Source organism: Hypanus sabinus, chromosome 21, assembly GCF_030144855.1.
Source record: "Hypanus sabinus isolate sHypSab1 chromosome 21, sHypSab1.hap1, whole genome shotgun sequence".
In the NCBI taxonomy this organism is placed as follows: Eukaryota; Metazoa; Chordata; class Chondrichthyes; order Myliobatiformes; family Dasyatidae; genus Hypanus; species Hypanus sabinus.
This window is the reverse complement of record NC_082726.1, coordinates 68,985,818-69,003,733: the sequence shown is the minus strand read 5'-3', so window position 1 is coordinate 69,003,733 and position 17,916 is coordinate 68,985,818. Positions and strand designations below refer to the sequence as shown.

The following is a 17,916-nucleotide window of genomic DNA, read 5'->3' as shown; positions in this document are numbered from 1 at the left end:
GGAACTCATTCAGCTCCTTGAATCCAGGACTTTACAAAAATAAAGTACTGTCATCCATCCCTCCTCCCAGCATTAGGTCTGTGGCTTTTGTAGCTTTCACCACATCAGATGTTTTTTAAATGTCAGCAATGCCCTTGTTTAGGCATTGTGATTCAGATCCTTTCTGAATCAGATGTCTCCTTGTTTCAATGAAAGAGCCCCCCTATTCCTCACAGAAAAGAAGATACTTGAACTCATTATAGATGAACCATCTCAGCTTTATTTAAGTTATTGCAGGAGAAGGTTTGCACATGTGAACAATTACAAGAACTTGGAGGAGATAAACCAGATCTGAGTCTGTAGTGGAAGCAGGAGAAATAACAAGAAACAAAAAATGATGAAGGCATCAACAAATAATGTTTTGCCTTTGCTGCAGAAGACAAGATACGTAGCAGATACAGGGCTGAACTGGGGGAACCAATGACTAAGGAACAAAGTCATGGAAAATTAAGGAGATAACTCCCCCACCCCAAAACAAATCCCATACACCCTAGTCTTCACAATAGAGATGGTGTATACATTAATAATCTCCCAAAATGCCTTGGATTCTGGTACAGCAGATTAGAAGGTGGGCAGCACTATTTATAGAAAAAAGGATTACACAAATATGATACAGTAACCTGTCAAACTGATATCTCTTTGATGCCAAAATGCTGGAATTCATAAAATACTGATGATCAGATTATTCAGAAGAATCACAGTATGAGCAGAAGTCAGACTATAATAGATAAGGGAAATGAGTAGATGTTGTCTCTCTGGATTAACCAGATATATAAAGTGACATGCAAAATTGTAACCCCTAAAGTAAAGACTTGTGTGGTTAATTTTGTTTATGATACAAAACTGAGTAATGAGAAAAATGCACCAGGGTTTCAAGGGGGTAAAGGTGGTTAAATAAAGGAGTTGGGATGTTATGTTGAAACTGTATAAGACATTGCTAAGGCCTAATTTCAAGTATTGTGTGATGCCAACCTAGAAAAAGTTGTACATAAGATTGAAAGGGTACAGAAATAATTTACAAGGATATCGCCTGGACTTGAGGACCTGAGTTATAGGGAAAGGTTGAATAGGTTATGACTTTATTCCCTAGACTATAGAAGATTGAGAGGAGATTTGATAGAGGTATACAAAATTGAGGGGCATAGATAGAGTAAATGCAAGCAGGCTTTTCCACAGAAGTTGGGTGAAACTACCATGTCATGGATTAAGGGTGAAAAGTGAACTGTTTAAAGGGAATGTGAGGGGATCTTCTGCACTGAGAGGGTGATGAGTGTGGAATGAGCTGCCAGTGCAAGTGGTGGATGCGGGTTTGATTTCAACATTTAGGAGAAGTTATGTGTAAGTACAAGGATGCGAGGGCTATGGTCCAGGTGCAGGTTGATGGGACTAGGCAAGTTAATAGTTTGGCATGGACCAAAGGGCCTGTTAGTTTGCTATAACTAATGGCAAAGGTTCCCAACCTGGGGTCCATGGACCCCTCAGTTAATGATAGTGATCTATAGTGTAAATAAGATTGGGAGCCCCCAGTCTATGTGGAAAAATGTGAGGTAATCAACACTGGTAGAAAGCATACCATAAAAGATTTTTTTATGTATACATCATTTAGATGGTGTGTTCTGAGGGAGCTGGCATCTTGAATACAAATCACTAAGTTAAAAAGCAGTTTAAGCCTACATTTAAGAACAAAACAGTATGTTGAGCTCAGTTGGAGGAGGATTTGAGTTAATTGAAACACTGTACAAGTTTGGTTTCACTGTTGAAAGAAGAATATCTTTGCAGTTGAGGGAGTTCAACAAAGGTTCAACAGATTGATTCCTGGAATGGGAAGTTTAGTTTATGAAGAGAGGTGAAGCAGACTGCACATGCTATTTTGAGCTAGAAACCTGAGAGGTAATCTCATTGAAATGCATGTTGGCAAACATTTGCAAAGATGATGTTTCCTTTGACTTCAGTGTTAACTGTTGGGGACACCAATCACATGGGCTGGCAGTACAAAGGAAAGTACAGTAAATCTTATTGCAGCTTTACAAGTTTTGGGAGATTTCATTTGGAGAACTGAACACTGTTTTGGCCTCTCTGTACCAAAAGATGGACATATTTGACTTAAAGTTAATGCTGTATATAGATTTGATTGAATTAGGGAAAAGAAGCCGACTCAAAAAAACACTGGGGAAGATGGGCCTAATCTCAAAGATGATCTCATTGCTACTGAGAGGTATAAACCAAGTAAGCACTGTATGGTGGTTTCCTCCAGGAAGCCAATTGGCAACTAAGGATGACAGTGAAAGGATAGAGATCAGCCATGTGTGACTGAAGTGAGAAGAATTTAAGTCTTAGAGAATTGTAAATCTTTATAATTCTCCATTCCATGGGATTAACGGTTGCTCAAATTATACTCAGGACAAACATTCCACTGGAGAAAGTGTGGGTCTCAAAAAGGTCTCAACCCTCACTTACCTTTCTTGCAGCACATTTGGTATGGTTAACTGTGAGTAAGCGGGCATTTACTGGATTATAAAACTATTTTCACCATGTTTTACCATGAAGGTGCCATATCTTCACTGAATGTTTTTTGTAATTACAAGTTATTTTAAGGAAAACTGACTCCCCACATCTTTATTTGCATGTTTTTTTTTAAACCCCTACAGTGCTTGCCAAATTAGTGATGACGTGTTCATGGAAAATTTGCATCCTCCATAATTCAGGTGTTCATTCCCCCCAATGATGCCAACAAGTCTGTACATGTTTGACTGCTGTATTGTTCTTTGTGTAAATTAGAGTTATATATCCTAGTGTTAAAATTTACGCTGGATTATTGCTGGTGTGTTTGAAACTTCAGACTATAACTTGTTACTGTGGTTTAATATTGACATGTAGGTTAAGTTGGTGAATACATTCTCAATATTAAGAATTTCTTCTTGGGGTTGTTTTATATTTGCCTATAATTCCATGTTTGTAGTTATGTGCATCTCAGTGTCAGTAACATGCTCATGTCAGGGACAATTAATCTGCTCAATTCGTTAAAGATTTTCCTGAATATCAGAAATATATGTATAGCTCAGTGTAGTTTTCCCATATAACTATTCTGAAAACAATGTTAACAGCTTTCTTTCCCACTTCCATTTGTGCTGGCTCCATTCTTCATGATGCTTCTTTCCATCACCAGCTCCACATCAAGTGCTCTCAGTTGCTTCAGGAAGCCACGATTTGGTAAAATGCACCGGTGCTTAAGAACTTGTTGAGCAGCATCTACCACTGTCATGTCCTTGTAGATCATCAGGTATGCCAGCACAAGAGAAGCTGAACGGCTCCGACCCCGAGCACAGTGGACCAGGACCTTGGCTACAAAGGTAAATTAACAGGTTTTACAGAGAGGACAAGTTTTTTCATACGAGGAAAATACATCTGAACTTTGGGGACAGGTCCACCTGAGTAATACAATAGAACCCATAGTATGAAAAATGTGAACCACAAATGATATGGAATGTGGAGGCCTAGAATTAAACTGTAAGATAATCACACTGAAGAATCAGGTTCCAGATGTTAATGCTGAAGGCTCATGTCACAAAAGATTAGCCACTTGGTTGAAGTCCTGTTACCTCACCATTTGCAGAGCACCCATCGTATTTGCCATAGGGTGTGTGTCATCCAGGGAAAGGCCTGCACAACAATGGCAAGTCAGGTTGGTATTAAGCAAGAAATTCTGAATCAGTTATGGAATGAAAACAGCAAATCCTTCCATGGACTACTGAACATTAACAATAATTTCTATTATAGAACTGGCAGCTTAATGTTCCAGGGTTCCGATGTTTCAGATGTGATAGAGGTAGAGGGACGAAGGGTGGGGGCTGGGTGGCATTGCTAGTCAGGGAAAATGTTAAAGCAATGCTCAGGCAGGATAGATTAGAGGGCTTGTCTACTGAGGCCATATAGGTGGAGCTGAGGAACAGGAAAGATATGACCACATTAAGGGGTTGTATTATAGATCACCCAATAGTCAGCAAGAATTGGAGGTGCAAATCTGCAGAAAGATAGCAGACAACTGCAGGAAATATAAAAGTTGTGATAGTAGGGGATTTTAATTTTCCACATATTGATTGGGATTCCCATATTGTTAAAGGTCTAGACAGGTTAGTTTGTAAAATGTGTTCAGGAAAGTTTTCTATATCAATATAGAGGTACCAGCTAGAGAGGATGCAATATTAGATCTCCTATTGGGAAACGAGTTAGGACAAGTGACAGAAGTGTGTGTAGGGGAACACTTTGGTTCCAGTGATCATAATGCCATTAATTTCAACTTGATCATGGATAAACATAGATCTGGTTCTCGGGTTGAAGTTCTAAACTGGAAAAAGGCCAAATTTAAAGAAATGAGAAAGGATCTAAAAAGCATGGATTGGAACAAGTTGTTCTCTGGTAAGGATGTGATTGGTGAGTGGGTGGCCTTCAAAGGAGAAACTGAGAGTGCAGAGTTTGTATGTTCCTGTCAGGATTAAAGGCAAAGTGAATAAGAATAAGGAACCTTGGTTTTCAAGGGATATTGGAAATCTAATAAAGAAGAAGAGAGAGATGTATAACAGGTATAGGCAACAAGGAGCAAATAAGGTACTTGGAGTATAAAAAAGTGCAAGAAAATACTTAAGAAATTAGGAGGGCTAAAAGACATGAGGTTGCTTTGGCAGACAAGGTGAAAGATAATCCTAAGAGCTTCTACAGGTATATTAAGAGCAAAAGGATAATAAGGGATAAAATTGGTCCTTGAAGATCAAAGTGATTGGCTATGTATGGCACCAAAAGAAATGGGGGAGCTCTTAAATCGGTTTTTTGCATCTGTGTTTACTAAGCAAACTGGCAAGGAGTCTATGGAAATAAGACAAACAAATAGTGAGGTCATGGAACCTATACAGATTAAAGAGGAGGAGGTGCTTGCTGTTTTGAGGCAAATCAGAGGACCTGCCAGAGTAATCCCTTGGACCTTGAAGGAGACTAGTGTTGAAATTGCAGGGGCCCTGGCAGAAATATTTAAAATGTCGGTATCCACGGGTGAGGCGCCAGAGGATTGGAAAAAATTCATGTTGTTCCGTTGTTTAAAAAAGGCTCTAAAAGTAATCTGGGAAATTATAGGTAGGCAAGTTTGACGTCAGTAGTAGGTAACTTATTGGAAGGAGTACCAAGAGATAGGATCTACAAGTATTTGGATAGACAGGGACTTATTAGGGAGAGTCAACATGGCTTTGTGCACAGTTGGTCATGTTTAACCAATCTATTAGAGTTTTTCGAAAAGGTTACCATGAAGGTGGATGAAGGGAAGACAGTTGATGTTGTCTGCATGGACTTCAGTAAGGCCTTTGACAAGGTCCCGCATGGGAGGTTAATTAGGAAGATTCAGTCGCTAGGTATACATGGTGAGGTAGTAAATTGGATTAGACATTGGCTCAATGAGAGAAGCCAGAGAGTCATAGTGGAGGATTGCTTCTTTGAGTGAAGGCCTGTGACTAGTGGTGTGCCACAGGGATCAGGGCTGGATCCATTGTTATTTGTCATTTATATCAATGATCTGGATGATAATGTGGTAAATTGGATCAGCAAGTTTGCTGATGATACAAAGATCGGAGGTGTAGTGGACAGTGAGGAAGGTTTTCAAAACTTGCAGAGGGATTTGGACCAGCTGGAAAAATGGGCTGACAAATGGCAGATGGAGTTTAATGCAGACAAATGTGAGGTATTGCACTTTGGCAGGACAAACCAAGGTAGAGCATACAAGGTAAATGGTAGGACACTGAGGAGTGCGGTAGAACAGAAAGATCTGATAATACAGATACATAATTTCCTAAAAGTAACATCACAGGTAGATAGGGTAGTAAAGAGAGCTTTTGATTCATTGGCCTTTATAAATCAAAGTATTGAGTATAAGAGTTGGGATGTTATGGTGCAGTTGTATAAGATATTGGTGAGGCTGAATTTGGAGTATTGTGTGCAGTTTTGGTTACCTAATTACAGGAAGGATATTAATAAGGTTGAAAGAGTGCAGAGAAGGTTTACAAGGATGTTGCTGGGACTTGAGAAACTGAGTTACAGAGAAAGGTTGAATAAGTTAGGACTTTATTCCCTGGAGCTTAGAAGAATGAGGGGAGACTTGATAGAGCTATATAAAATTATGATGGGTATAGATAGAGTGAATGCAAGCAGGCTTTTTCCACTGAGGCTAGGGGAGAGAAAAAAGAGGACATGGGTTAAGGGTGAAAAGGGAAAAGTTTAAAGGGAACGTTAGGAGGTGCTTCTTCACAGAGAGTAGTGGGAGTGTGGAATGGGCTGCCAGTTGAAGTGGTGAATGCAGCCTCACTTTTAACATTTAATAAAAACTTGGACAGGTACATGGATGAGAGGTGTATGGAGGGATATGGTCTAGGTACAAGTCAGTGGGACTGGGCAGAAAAATGGTTCGGCACAGCCATTAAGGGCCAAAAGGCCCATTTCTGTGCTGTAATGTTATATGGTTCAAACTTGATGCACTGTGGTATTTTATTGTTTCAATGAGGAAATGGTGAAAAAAATCCTCACTGACAGAAACAGCTTTCTGTGAAATTTTGGACAGACAATTATCTAAGTGCAAAAGACAAAGATATGAATATAAATAAACCAGCAGGAATAGTGAGTACAATATGACTGATAGCAATAATATGTTGAATATCATATAGTGGCAAATTAAATGAAGCAAAATCTGAACAAAAATGCTATGTATACATTAATATCAAACCTACTAAACTGGAAGGAATCACAGTCATAGGAAATACAAAAGATCTTAAAGTTTCAATCTGAATTGACCTTATTACAGAAAGCTATTTCTTGTAGCTCTCATCAGTGCAGCATGTACTGTTAAATGTCAGTGATGGGTTCAGTAATTTCTTGTGACTTAATAGTCCAGTTCTCAATCTTCTGACTGGTAGTAACCTGTACAAATGTCATTATTTTCAGTATGTCACCAACATAATTGTCCTGTAGGGCAATCTCATTTTCTAATGGACCCTGTTTTGAAACCCATTAATAGGTATCTAGAGATTGCCTAACTATTTGTGTAATGCATGGAGTACTGTTACATTAGTTACTATAAAACACAGATTAAACCTGGCTGTTCAATATTGGCCATGGATTATAATAAACTTGACCTCCTGAGAACATTTCAGTTTGAATGGATATCAAGGCAACTATTGGCTTAATATGCAAAAAAACAGCCAGAATGAACATTGGGCAGAGATTAAAATTGTTTTAGTTTAAAAAACTGAATTGCTGAGCTAATTATTTGTAGTTTGTAAAAGAGTTTGTAAATTAGATACACAATTTCTAGCCCATTGTTCCTCTTTGAAAGAGCTTCCTAATTAACCCACTCCCTTCACCGTATGTTTCCATTTTGAGTAGTTATCCTCTTCAGAAGTTTCAATTGGATTTACATACATTGTCCTTTCTAACGTAGTGTTACAGATCACAGTGACTTGATAGGAGGGACAAGTCTCCTTGAGCTCCCTCACGTCACCTTGCTAATGTATGTTGCCTGGCAATGGAAGACTGATCTGGTAACTCTCTCCAAACATTCAGCCTTTTAATTCTTTGGCAGAATCTCCCTTACCCCTCTGCTCAAATAGCTTCTCCTGTCACTTCACAATGAACAATAATTTGACAATTTTCAATTTCAAGCAAAAGACGGTAGAGAATTTGGGCATTTGGGAAGGATATAGGGAGGGAGAAGCAGTAAAAACATTTCGGGTAGTTGAAGTTCTATCAGAGAAGGAAAAGATATATGTTTGGTGAAGCTGTAAGAGGACAAGAAAAGTGTAATTGAAGGAAGAAACAAGATCCATGGGAAAGAGCAGCCTGAAGATAAATTTTCAAAATAGTCTATTGGCAGAATTTTTGACTGAAAATTGATTTATAGTTTTTTGTGTCATAGAACTTTGCCAAAAATATTGGACCATTGAAAAATGACACTGGAGTAGTAGTAATGAGGAACAAGGAAATGGTGGACGAACTGGATTTTGCATCAGTCTTCACTGTTGAAGACGCTAGCAGTACGCTGGAAGTTTGAATATATCAAAGGGCAGAGTTGAGTACGGTGCCATTACTAGGGAGAAGGTGTTTGAGAAACTGAAAGGTGTGAAGGGAGAGAAGTCACCTGGACCAGATGGACTACACCCCAGGGTATGAAAAGAGGTAGCTGAAGAGATTATGGCTCTTTCAAGAAGCAATAGATTCTAAATTTGTTCCAGAGGTCTGGAAAACTACAACTGTTATTCCACTCTTCAAGAAAGGAAGGAGGCAGAAGAAAGGAATTGAAAGACCAGTTACCCTAACTTTAGTAGTTGGGAAGATGTTGGAATCAATTGTTAAGGATATGGTTTTGGGGTAATTGGAGACGGATAATAAAATGGGCTAAAGTCTGCATTGTTTCCTTGAGGGAAAATCTTACCTGAAAAATCTGTTAGAAACCAAAGATGAGGAATTTCTTTAGCCAGAGAGTGGTAAATCTGTTCAATTTTGTTGCCACAGGCAGCTGTGAAGGCCAAGTCTTTACGTACAGTATATTTAAGGCAGAGGTTGATAGATTTTTGATTAGTCAGGGCATGAAGGGATACACAGAGAAGGCAGGAGATTGGGCCTGAGAGGAAAAATTAATCAGCCATGATGAAATTTCAGAGCAGGCTGGATGGACCAAATTACCCAATTCTGCTCCTACATCTTATGGTATTATGGTCTAATTCATTGAGGAAATAACTAGCAGGATAGACAAAGGAGATTGGTGGATGTTGTGTACATGGATTTTCAGAAAGCCTTTGACAAGGTGCCACACATGAGGGGGCTTAACAAGTTAAGAATCCATGGTATTATAGAAAGATACTAGTATGAATAGAGTATAGACTGATTGGGAAAGAGTGGGAATAAAGAAGCCTTTTCAGAGTGGCTGCTGGTGACTAGTGGTGTTCTGCAGGTTGGTGTTGGGACTGCTTCTTTTTACATTGTATGTCAATGACTTGGATGACAGGGTTGATGACTGTGTGGCCAAGTTTGTGGACAATACAAAAATGGGTGGAGTGACAGGTAATGTTGAAGCAGCAGTGAGGCTGCAGACAGATTAGGAGAATGGGCAAAAAAAATGGTAAATGTACTACTTTCAGGAAGTTTATAGTCATACACTTTAAAAGCATAGACTGTTTTCTAAGTGGTGAGAAAATTCAAAATTCTGAACTGCAAAGGGACTTTGGAGTCCTTGTGCAGGATTCCCTTAAGGTTTATTTGCAGTTTGAGTCAGTGGTGAAGAAGGCAAATACAATATTAGCATTCATTTCAAGAGGACTAATACAAGCAAGAATATAATACTGGGGCTTTATAAGGCACTGGTGAGGCCTCATGGAGTATTGTGAGCAGTTTTGAGCCCCTTATTTAAGAACATAGAAATCTACAGCACATTACAGGCCCTTCAGCCCACAATGTTGTACCAATCATGTAACCTACTCTAGAAACTGCCTCGTATTTCCCTACTGTATAGCCCTCTATTTTTCTAAGCTCAATGTAACTATCTAAGAGTCTCTTAAAAGGCCTTATTGTATCCACCTCAACCACCATCAATGGTAGTGCATTCCATGCACCCACCACTGTGAAAAACTTACCTCTGACATCTCCTTTGTACCTACTCTTAAGCACCTTAAAATTATGCCTCCTCATGTTAGCCCTGGGAAAAAGCCTCTGCCTATCCACACGATCAATACCTTTTATCATCTTATAAACTTCAAACTATCAGGTCACCTCTCATCTTCAGTTGCTCCTAGGAAAAAAGCCCAAGTTCATGCAACCTATTCTTATAAGGCATGCTCTCCAAAAAAGAATGTGCTGACAATGGAATGCATTCAGAAGAGGTCACAAGAATGATCAGAATGAAAGGGTTATGGTATGAGTGATTGATGGTTCTGGGCACTTACCAGCTAGAATTTAGAAGAATGACGGGATGTCATTGAAACTTACCAAATGTTGACAGGCCTAGATATAGTGGGTGTGGAGAGAATGTTTCCTATTGTGAGGGAATCTTGGACTAGAGCGCACAGCCTCAGAATAGAGAAAGAACCATTTTGAACAGAGGTGAGGAAGAATTTCTTTAACTAGAGGGTGGTGAATCTTTGGAATTCATTGCTAAGGACAGGTCATTGGGTGCATTTAAGGTGGCAGTTGAAAGCTACAGTCGACATTACAGGCCGAGACCCTTTCCCTGAACTGGAGAAAAGAAAATGAGTAATAAATTTAATTGGTGGGAGGAAGGAAGAGAGAAACACAAGGTGATAGGAGAAACTGGGAGGGGGAGGAGTGAAGTAAAGAGCTGGGAAGTTGAATGATGAAAGAGATACAGGGCTAGAGAAAAGTCCATGGAAGAAAGAAAAGGGGGGAGGAGCACCAGAGGAAAGCATTGGGCAGGCAAGGAGATAAGATGAGAGAGGGAAAAGGAGATGGGGGATGGTGGAGTGGAGGCATTACTGGAAGTTCAAGAAATCGATGTTCATGCTATCAGGTTGGAGGCTTCTCAGAAGGAGTATGAGGTGTTGTTTCTGCAACCTGAGTGTGGCCTCATCACAACAGTAAAGGAGGCCATGGATTGACAGATTGAAATGGGAATGGGAAGTGGAATTAAAATGGGTGGCCACTGGGAGATCCTAGTTCTTCTAGAGGACAGAGCATAAGTGCTCAGCGAAGCAGTAACCTAATCTATCTTGGGTCTTGCCAATATACAAGAGGCCACACTGAGAAAATCAGACATAATATATGACTCAACAGACTCACAGATAAAGTGTTGCCTCACACAGAAGGACTGTTTGGGGCCCTGAATGGTAGGGAGGGAGTTGGTGTAGGGGCAGGTGTAGCACTTGTTCTGCTTGCAAGGATAAGTGCCAGGAGGAAGATAAGTGGGGAGGGACAAGTGGACAAGGGAGTCACATAGGGAGCGATCCCTGTGGAAAGCAGAAAGTGGGGGGAGGAAAAGATGTGTTTAGTGATGGGATCCCACTGGAGATGGTCAAAGTTCTGGAGTATTATGTGCTGGACACAGGCTGGTGGGGTGGCAGGTAAGGACAAGAGGAACCCTATCCCTGGTAGGGTGGCGGGAGAATGGGGTGAGAGCAGATGTGTGTGAAATGGAAGAGATGCGGTTGAGGGTAGTGTTAACGGTGGAGGAAGGGAAGCTCCTTTCTTTGAAAAAGGAGGACATCTCCTTTGTTCTGGAATAAAAACCTCACCCTGAGAGCAGATGTGGCAGAGATGGAGGAATTGAGAGAAGGGAATGGCATTTTTACACGTAACAGGATGGGAAGAGGTATAGTCTAGATAGCTGTGAGAGTCCATGGTTTTATAATAGGTGTCAGTCAATAAACTATCTCCAGACAGAGACATTGAGAAAGGGGAAGGTGGTTTTGGAAATGGACTAGGTAAATTAGGGGGCAGAATAGAATTTGGAGGCAAAGTTGATGAAGTCGATGAGCTCAGCATGGGTGCAGGAAGCAGCACCAATGCAGTCATCGATGTAGGGTAGGAAAAGTTGGGTACAGACACCAGTGTAGGCTTGGAACATAGACTGTTCCGACAAAAAGATGGGTATAGCTGGGACCCATGTGAGTGCCCATGGCTCCCTTTTGTTTGAAAGACATCAGAGGAGCTGAAGAAGTTATTGAGACTGAGGACAAGTTCTGCTAGATGGAAGAGACTGGTAGTCAATGGGAATTGATTGGGTCTGGTTCCAGAAAGAAACGGAGAGCTTTGAGGCCTTCCTGGTGGGGTTGGAGGTGTATAGGGACTGGGCATCCATAGTGAAAATATGATGGGGGCCTTGAAATCATTGAAAAGATCCAGAGTGTGTGAAATGTCACAGATGTAGGTAGGAAGGGACTGAACTTGGGGGCATAAAATAGAGCTGGATATGCAGATACAAGTTCAGTGGGGCAGAAACAATGGATCTACCTGGACAAGCAGGTTTGTGGATCTTGGGTAGAAGACTCACATTCAGGTTGGAGGAACAACACCTTATATTCTGTCCGGATAGCCTCCAACCTCTCCTTCACTATCCTCCATCCCCTTATCTCCTTGCCTGCCCATCACCTTCCTCTGGTGCTCCTCCCTCCTTTCTTCCATGGCCTTGTTTTCTCATTAGATTCCCCTTCGCCAGCCCTGTATTTCTTTCACCAATCAACCTTACAGCTCTTTACTTCACCCCTCTTTCCCAGTTTCACCTATCACCTTGTGTTTCTCCCTTCTTTCCTCCCACCTTTTAAATCTACTCAGTTTTTTTTCTGCTGAAGGGTCTTGGCCCAAAATGACAAAACTGTACTCTTTCCCATAGATGCTGCCTGGCCTGCTGAGCTCCTCCAGCATTTTGTGTATTGGATTTTCAGCATCTGCAGATTTTCCCTTGTTTGGAGGTTGAAAGGCTACAGTGAGAATGCAGGAGAGTAGAGGGAAATGGATCAGCCATGGTGAAATGGCAGAACAGGATCAATGAGCTGAATGGACTAACCCTGCTCCTATGTATTACGGTCTTATTTCTTCCTATATCACTCATTCTCTTCCCTATCTCCTTTGTTCAGCTTCCTCCACTAACATCTGACTCTGGTCCCAATCACCAGTGGATGATTGATGGCTGTTTGCTGCCGCTGTTTAGATCAATTTGATGCACAAATTAAATGCTTGGTTACAAGTGAGGCAAATTAATCACCTTTATTAAATAACCCTTTTGCAAATACTCATTTTTACTAAGTTATTAAATTGTTTCTGTCCCAAGTGTCTTTCTGGAGGTTGGAAGTAAATTAGTTGAGGGGCTGCTGCTAGAAAGATGTTTCTAGATATTTAACTACAATTTGATTCCCCACCGTCCATGGATTTCATTCCATGACCAATGTTGTCTGTTGTGACTTACAGCTGGGCTTTCTTAGAGCTCTGTCAATGTACTGGGCAGCAGGGTAGAAGAATTTACTCAAATCAAAAGTTGTCAGGTCTGCAGCCTCTACACCGTAGTAATCAACAGGCATGTCTCTGTAGTAATCCTCCCCTGTGTCCACGTTCCCGCGACCATGGGCTGCATTTAGGATGTGAGTGAAGCCCATCTTTTCCACGGCATAGCGGTCCAGTGCTGCCACTCTGTGGTAAAATTTATAATCATAAACAAACTGAAATAAGTTATTAATCTCTTGGAATCAGAGCGTGTTTATTATTGTCACATGTACAGCGAACAGAAAACAGTGGGTTCTCCTTGGGTTGGTTGGTTGTGGAAATCTTTAGACAGGGGCACAGTCAGATGTTTTGTGGCCACGAGCTTAATTTATATATTTTTTTAACGTATTACAGAGTACTGCTGTCACAAAACAACAAATTTCATGGCATATCTGCATTCAAGATTTTTTAATGTCATTTTCAGCACGCAAGTGTAAAGGAGAACAAAATAATTGTTACTCCAGATCTATCAGTGATATTAAACCTGCTTCTGAATCCGATTCTGAGACTCCTGGATGGTGTTGGCCTTGTGGTGCTAGGGTCAAGGATATCTGAGTGGGCATAGAACATTCTGAAAGGGGAGGGTGAACAGCCAGAGGTCCTGTCTATATTGGTTTTAATGGCATAGACAGCAAAAGAGATAACTTATTGTGGAAAGGACCAATTCTAGGGAAGATAGGTTGAAGGTGAAAAGAGCTTGTGCCTGGAATGCACTACCAGAGAGAGTGGTAGCTCCAGACATAGCAGTGGTGTTTAAGATTTGGCAAGAACACATGAACAGGTGGGGAACAAAGGGATACAGACCAAGTACAGGCAGATGGGGTTACATCATGGTCACTACAGACATCTGAAGGCCTTTCTCCAAAATCAGCTCTTTAGCCACAAATTCAACTGCACTGCCTTCCTATTCTTACCCTCACTTCCTCATGGCACAAGGAATAATCCAGAAAGCCTGCTTTTTAACTTTCTACTTAAGTCTCTAAATTTCCCATGCAGGACCTCATTTCATTCCCCACTAACAATTGTGCGGATGGTGCAGGAAAATGTTGCTGAGCTAGAGGATAAGCCAGCATGTTTTTGAAAGGCCAAGTGAGCTCCTTCCCCTGATCAAGCCTTGAGCAGCTCATTCCTAATGGTTGATGCACCACTATGAGATAAAGTCCCTGATTTACTGTAATTGTTAGTGATAAATGTTTAGTTTATATATTTACCTTAGATATCATGCATTGCCTGGTGGAATCCCATTGGAGTTTAATGTGGAACTTACTCATCTCCGATGTAAATGTTCGGCCAGACTTCATTGACATGAGCAAATTTTACAGAGCCCTTCCAGAAAAGGCGTTCCAGTTCAAAAGCTCCTGGAGTAATATAGTCATCATCAGGGTTAATCTTTGTTCGGGTCTCTGCACTTCTGGAGAGCATCGTGACAGGGCAAATTGCTGAAATGGGAACATCTCCAAATATTATTGACCTGAATATTTGATACAAAACATGAGCACAGATCTCAGTGAAAGCATCTCATGTTGTGATTGGATTGCTCCCTTGTCATCTACATTGACCAAGAGAGACCACATTCTATACCCTGGCTACAGGATGAATCTATGCTTTACTTAGCTCCCTGGATGTTGTGAAGAGAAGAGGTAAAAGGGCATTTGTAACAAATCCTATACTTGCTGGGTAAGTGAGGGCTGACTGGGGGGCAATGGAAGAACACATCAGGGAGCCACATGGGGGTAGTCTCAAAAAGAGGCAAAGGTGTGTCTGCCTGGGGGTGGGTACCTCATCAGAGGTAGTGAAAATTGTGGATGGTGGAAGTGGGGTGGAAAGTGAAAAGGAGGAGAGTTGTATTCTTCCTCTGAATGGAAGAGGAAGTGAGAGCTTTGTCCATGAAATGCCACTAGAAATATTCTCAAGATATTCTCATTGGTGGAGAGTAAAGATTTTTTTTTCCTTGAATATTGCTTTTTGAAGGAACCTTATCATAAAGGTGTTATGTTAGAACGAGTCTGAATTATTCCACAGTAACACGATACCGTAGGAGCAGCATTCCTCCTGTCCCAACCTCCTGCATTTCGTTCCCTCAGGTTTGTTTTGTTTGTATTTATATCAATGAGTTCCTCCGGGCCGTTATGAAATATTGTTCCCGGAGTTCTTCACGGCTGGGAATATTTCATTTATAGAGTAGGAACCTGCCTGAATAAAATTCAGTCAGGCTGAGCTGTCTTTATTGACACAGGAATCAAACGGATCAGAGCTTTAAAAAATATTTGTATTGCAATGTACTGCTAACGTAAAACAAATTTCAGGATCTATACCCGTGCAATTAAACCTGGTTCTGATCAGGAAATGGCGTTAGCCACTGGAGTACTGAGGAGCGTGAGAGAGGGGAGAAAGTATTGTTGGAATGCAAACTCAGAGGAAAAAACATTTCGGGATAATGAAATGTGAGTCCCTTAATGGGCGGACATGTGAAGAAAGTTCCACTGGATTTTAGTTTGAGGATAGATGTTTGGGTCAAATCTGCACAAATTGGAATCATTCAGAATCTGTATCCTTTGGGGTGGGAGAGCCTTAGAAGGGAGAAAAGACATAATCACAAATACTGATGCTGGAAATCCGAGCAACACTGACAAAATGCCGGGGGAACTCAGCAGGCTAGTAGCATCTATAAAAAGAGTACCGACAACGTTTCGGACCCATAGATGCTGCCCGGCCTGCTGATTTCCTCCAGCATTTTGTGCGTGTTTTCCGGAAACAGAAGATTAGACGGAGGCATTGTGGATGTTTCCACTGGGACAGACATGGAGGAAGGAGTGCGGAGCTCCTGTGCCCCTCGGACTGGCAGAGGGTCCCATTGCTTATGCCGCCTGTTCCAACCCTGAACTGCAAATTCCGAACATCTAGCACGAGAGTCGTCAAAAGTCAGATATGCTCCACACTCCAGTTAAACAAACTAACAACTTTCATTTCAACTCGGTCATAGAATTTGTACAGCCGGCTACTAACGTGGTCAAAATGCATTAATAGTGAGACACGAGAGAATGGCGGTACTCACCGCAGAACAGATGCCGGACATCGGTTCGCCGCTCTCTTATTCCTTGCCCTCTCTCCCTCCTCTCTGCACACGTCTGACGGGGTAATTCCGATGAGGTCGTCACGGCACAGAAAGGACTATTTTTAACTAGAGCATGAATTCGCAGCCCAAGTCCGCATTCTGGCTCTGAGCACCATGGAAGAGTTAGGGAGCACCGGCTGTTGCAACAGTCACGGTGTCGAACACTGATCTGCATGAAACACGTCCCTGCCGATCTGCGATTGCCTCGTTACTTGTTTATTGATTATTTTATGCTACTAATCTAAACTAATTTGGACTGCCCGCGGGCTTCGTATTTGTAAACTCGCTGACATTAATCGACTGCTGCATCAGACTGCTGATCGATTGATTATCGATCAGCTTAAAAAGGTGTGTCAGTGTGGGGGCTGACGTGTTAGTGATGAGCCTTCCACATGTGTCCCTGCGCACCCCCCTGTGCCTTTACTGTCATCCCGCGCACGTGAGCAACATTTTCGGAGAACTGCAGACAGTGTGTGAATGTCGTGACGTTATCCAATAGGCATCCGTGGTTTAGTGTACCCTCAGTGTTGTAGGTGTTCCGCGTCCTTGCCTCTTTCCCAAGGTTTGTTTGTTTTAAAAGATTTGAGAAATAGGAGAGGGAGGGGGACTCAGAGCAACATCCTCACCCTCATTGGACACACTGGTCATGGGATAAAAGTTAGCCCCTCTCCACCCCGGGAGTCATCTCTGCTCAGTGACGAGGCTGCCCTCTCCATCACCCTAGCACAGGGTCTAGACTGTAGAAAGGTGGTGGTTTGATTAACACTGAGACCCCGAGGTCTGGCTACAGAGAATCCGGTTCATTACACTGAAGGGAGTTGTCTGCAGAAACTGAACATTAAGAGAAATGTTCAGATATACGGAGTCAAAGGTCATTAAACTCCAAAAACACCAACCCGAAAAGCTTGGCTACGATCTGCTAAGATGGAACATTAGATGTAGGAGGTTCCCAGCTTCATTACTAAACATACTGGAGGAATTCACCAGGTCAAGCAGAATCTTTGGAGGGGAATACATAGTTGACGTTTCGGGCGGAGACACTTCAGCAGGACTGGAAAGGGAGGGTGAGACGTCAAAATAAGAAGGTGGGGGAAGGGGAAGGAGGACAAGCTGGTAGGTGATCAGTGAAGCCAAGTGGATGGGAAAGGTAAAGGGCAGAAGAAAAAGGAATCTGATAGGAGAGTGGATCAGGGGGAAAAGGGAAGGAAGGGGGCACCATGGGGAGGTGATAGGTGGGTGAGGAAAAGAGATAAGAGGCCAGAATGGGGAATGGAAGAGGAGGGGAGGAAAATTTTTTTCTGCAGGAGAAATTGATGATCATGCCATCACATGGAGGCTACCTGGATGGAATATGAAGTGTTGTTCCTCCACCCTGAGAATGACCTCATTGTGGCAGAAGAGACCATCAGACCATAAGATATAGGAACAGAATTAGACCATTTGGTCCATCGAGTCTGTTCCGCCATTTCATCATGGCTGATACAATTTTCTTCTCAGCACCTATCTACTGCCTTCTCCCTGTATCCCTTCATACACTGAACAATCAAGGAACTATCAGCCTCTGCCTTAAATATCCATAAAGACTTGGCCTCTACTGCTGCCTGTGGCAAAGAATTCCACAGATTCGACACTCTCTTGCTAAAAGGACCCCTCTATTCTGAGGCTATGTCCTCTGATCTTAGGTACTTCCATCTTAGGAAACATTCTCTCTATGTCCACTCTATCAAGGCCTTTCACCATTCGGTAGG

General features: G+C 41.8%; 1 protein-coding gene across 2 annotated transcripts; it reads right to left on the bottom strand.

Moving 5' to 3' along the window:
- Positions 1–47: 47 nt before the first annotated feature.
- LOC132379178 (dual specificity phosphatase 29-like) lies at positions 48–16,354 on the bottom strand. Of its 2 annotated transcripts, none has more exons than XM_059946841.1 (4): positions 16,109–16,354; positions 14,321–14,492; positions 12,980–13,200; positions 48–3,381 (listed from the first exon to the last, which is right to left on the bottom strand). In XM_059946841.1, exons 1-4 carry the CDS (start codon positions 16,341–16,343, stop codon positions 3,137–3,139), a joined length of 873 nt encoding a protein of 290 aa, XP_059802824.1. In that variant the 5' UTR covers positions 16,344–16,354; the 3' UTR covers positions 48–3,136. The 2 variants fall into 2 exon arrangements, with proteins under 2 accessions (XP_059802824.1, XP_059802825.1); XM_059946842.1 differs by having other exon boundaries at positions 14,321–14,524; positions 16,109–16,125.
- Between the last annotated feature and the right edge of the window lie 1,562 nt (positions 16,355–17,916).

Excerpts from the sequence above, each read along its gene's own strand:
- LOC132379178 (XM_059946841.1), bottom strand. The coding sequence starts at position 16,343 with ATGCAGATCAGTGTTCGACACCGTGACTGTTGCAACAGCCGGTGCTCC. Across the intron at positions 14,493-16,108 it reads TGTCCGGCATCTGTTCTGCG|CAATTTGCCCTGTCACGATG; the intron begins GTGAGTACCGCC and ends TTCCCATTTCAG. Across the intron at positions 3,382-12,979 it reads AGCTCTAAGAAAGCCCAGCT|CCAAGGTCCTGGTCCACTGT; the intron begins GTAAGTCACAAC and ends TTACCTTTGTAG.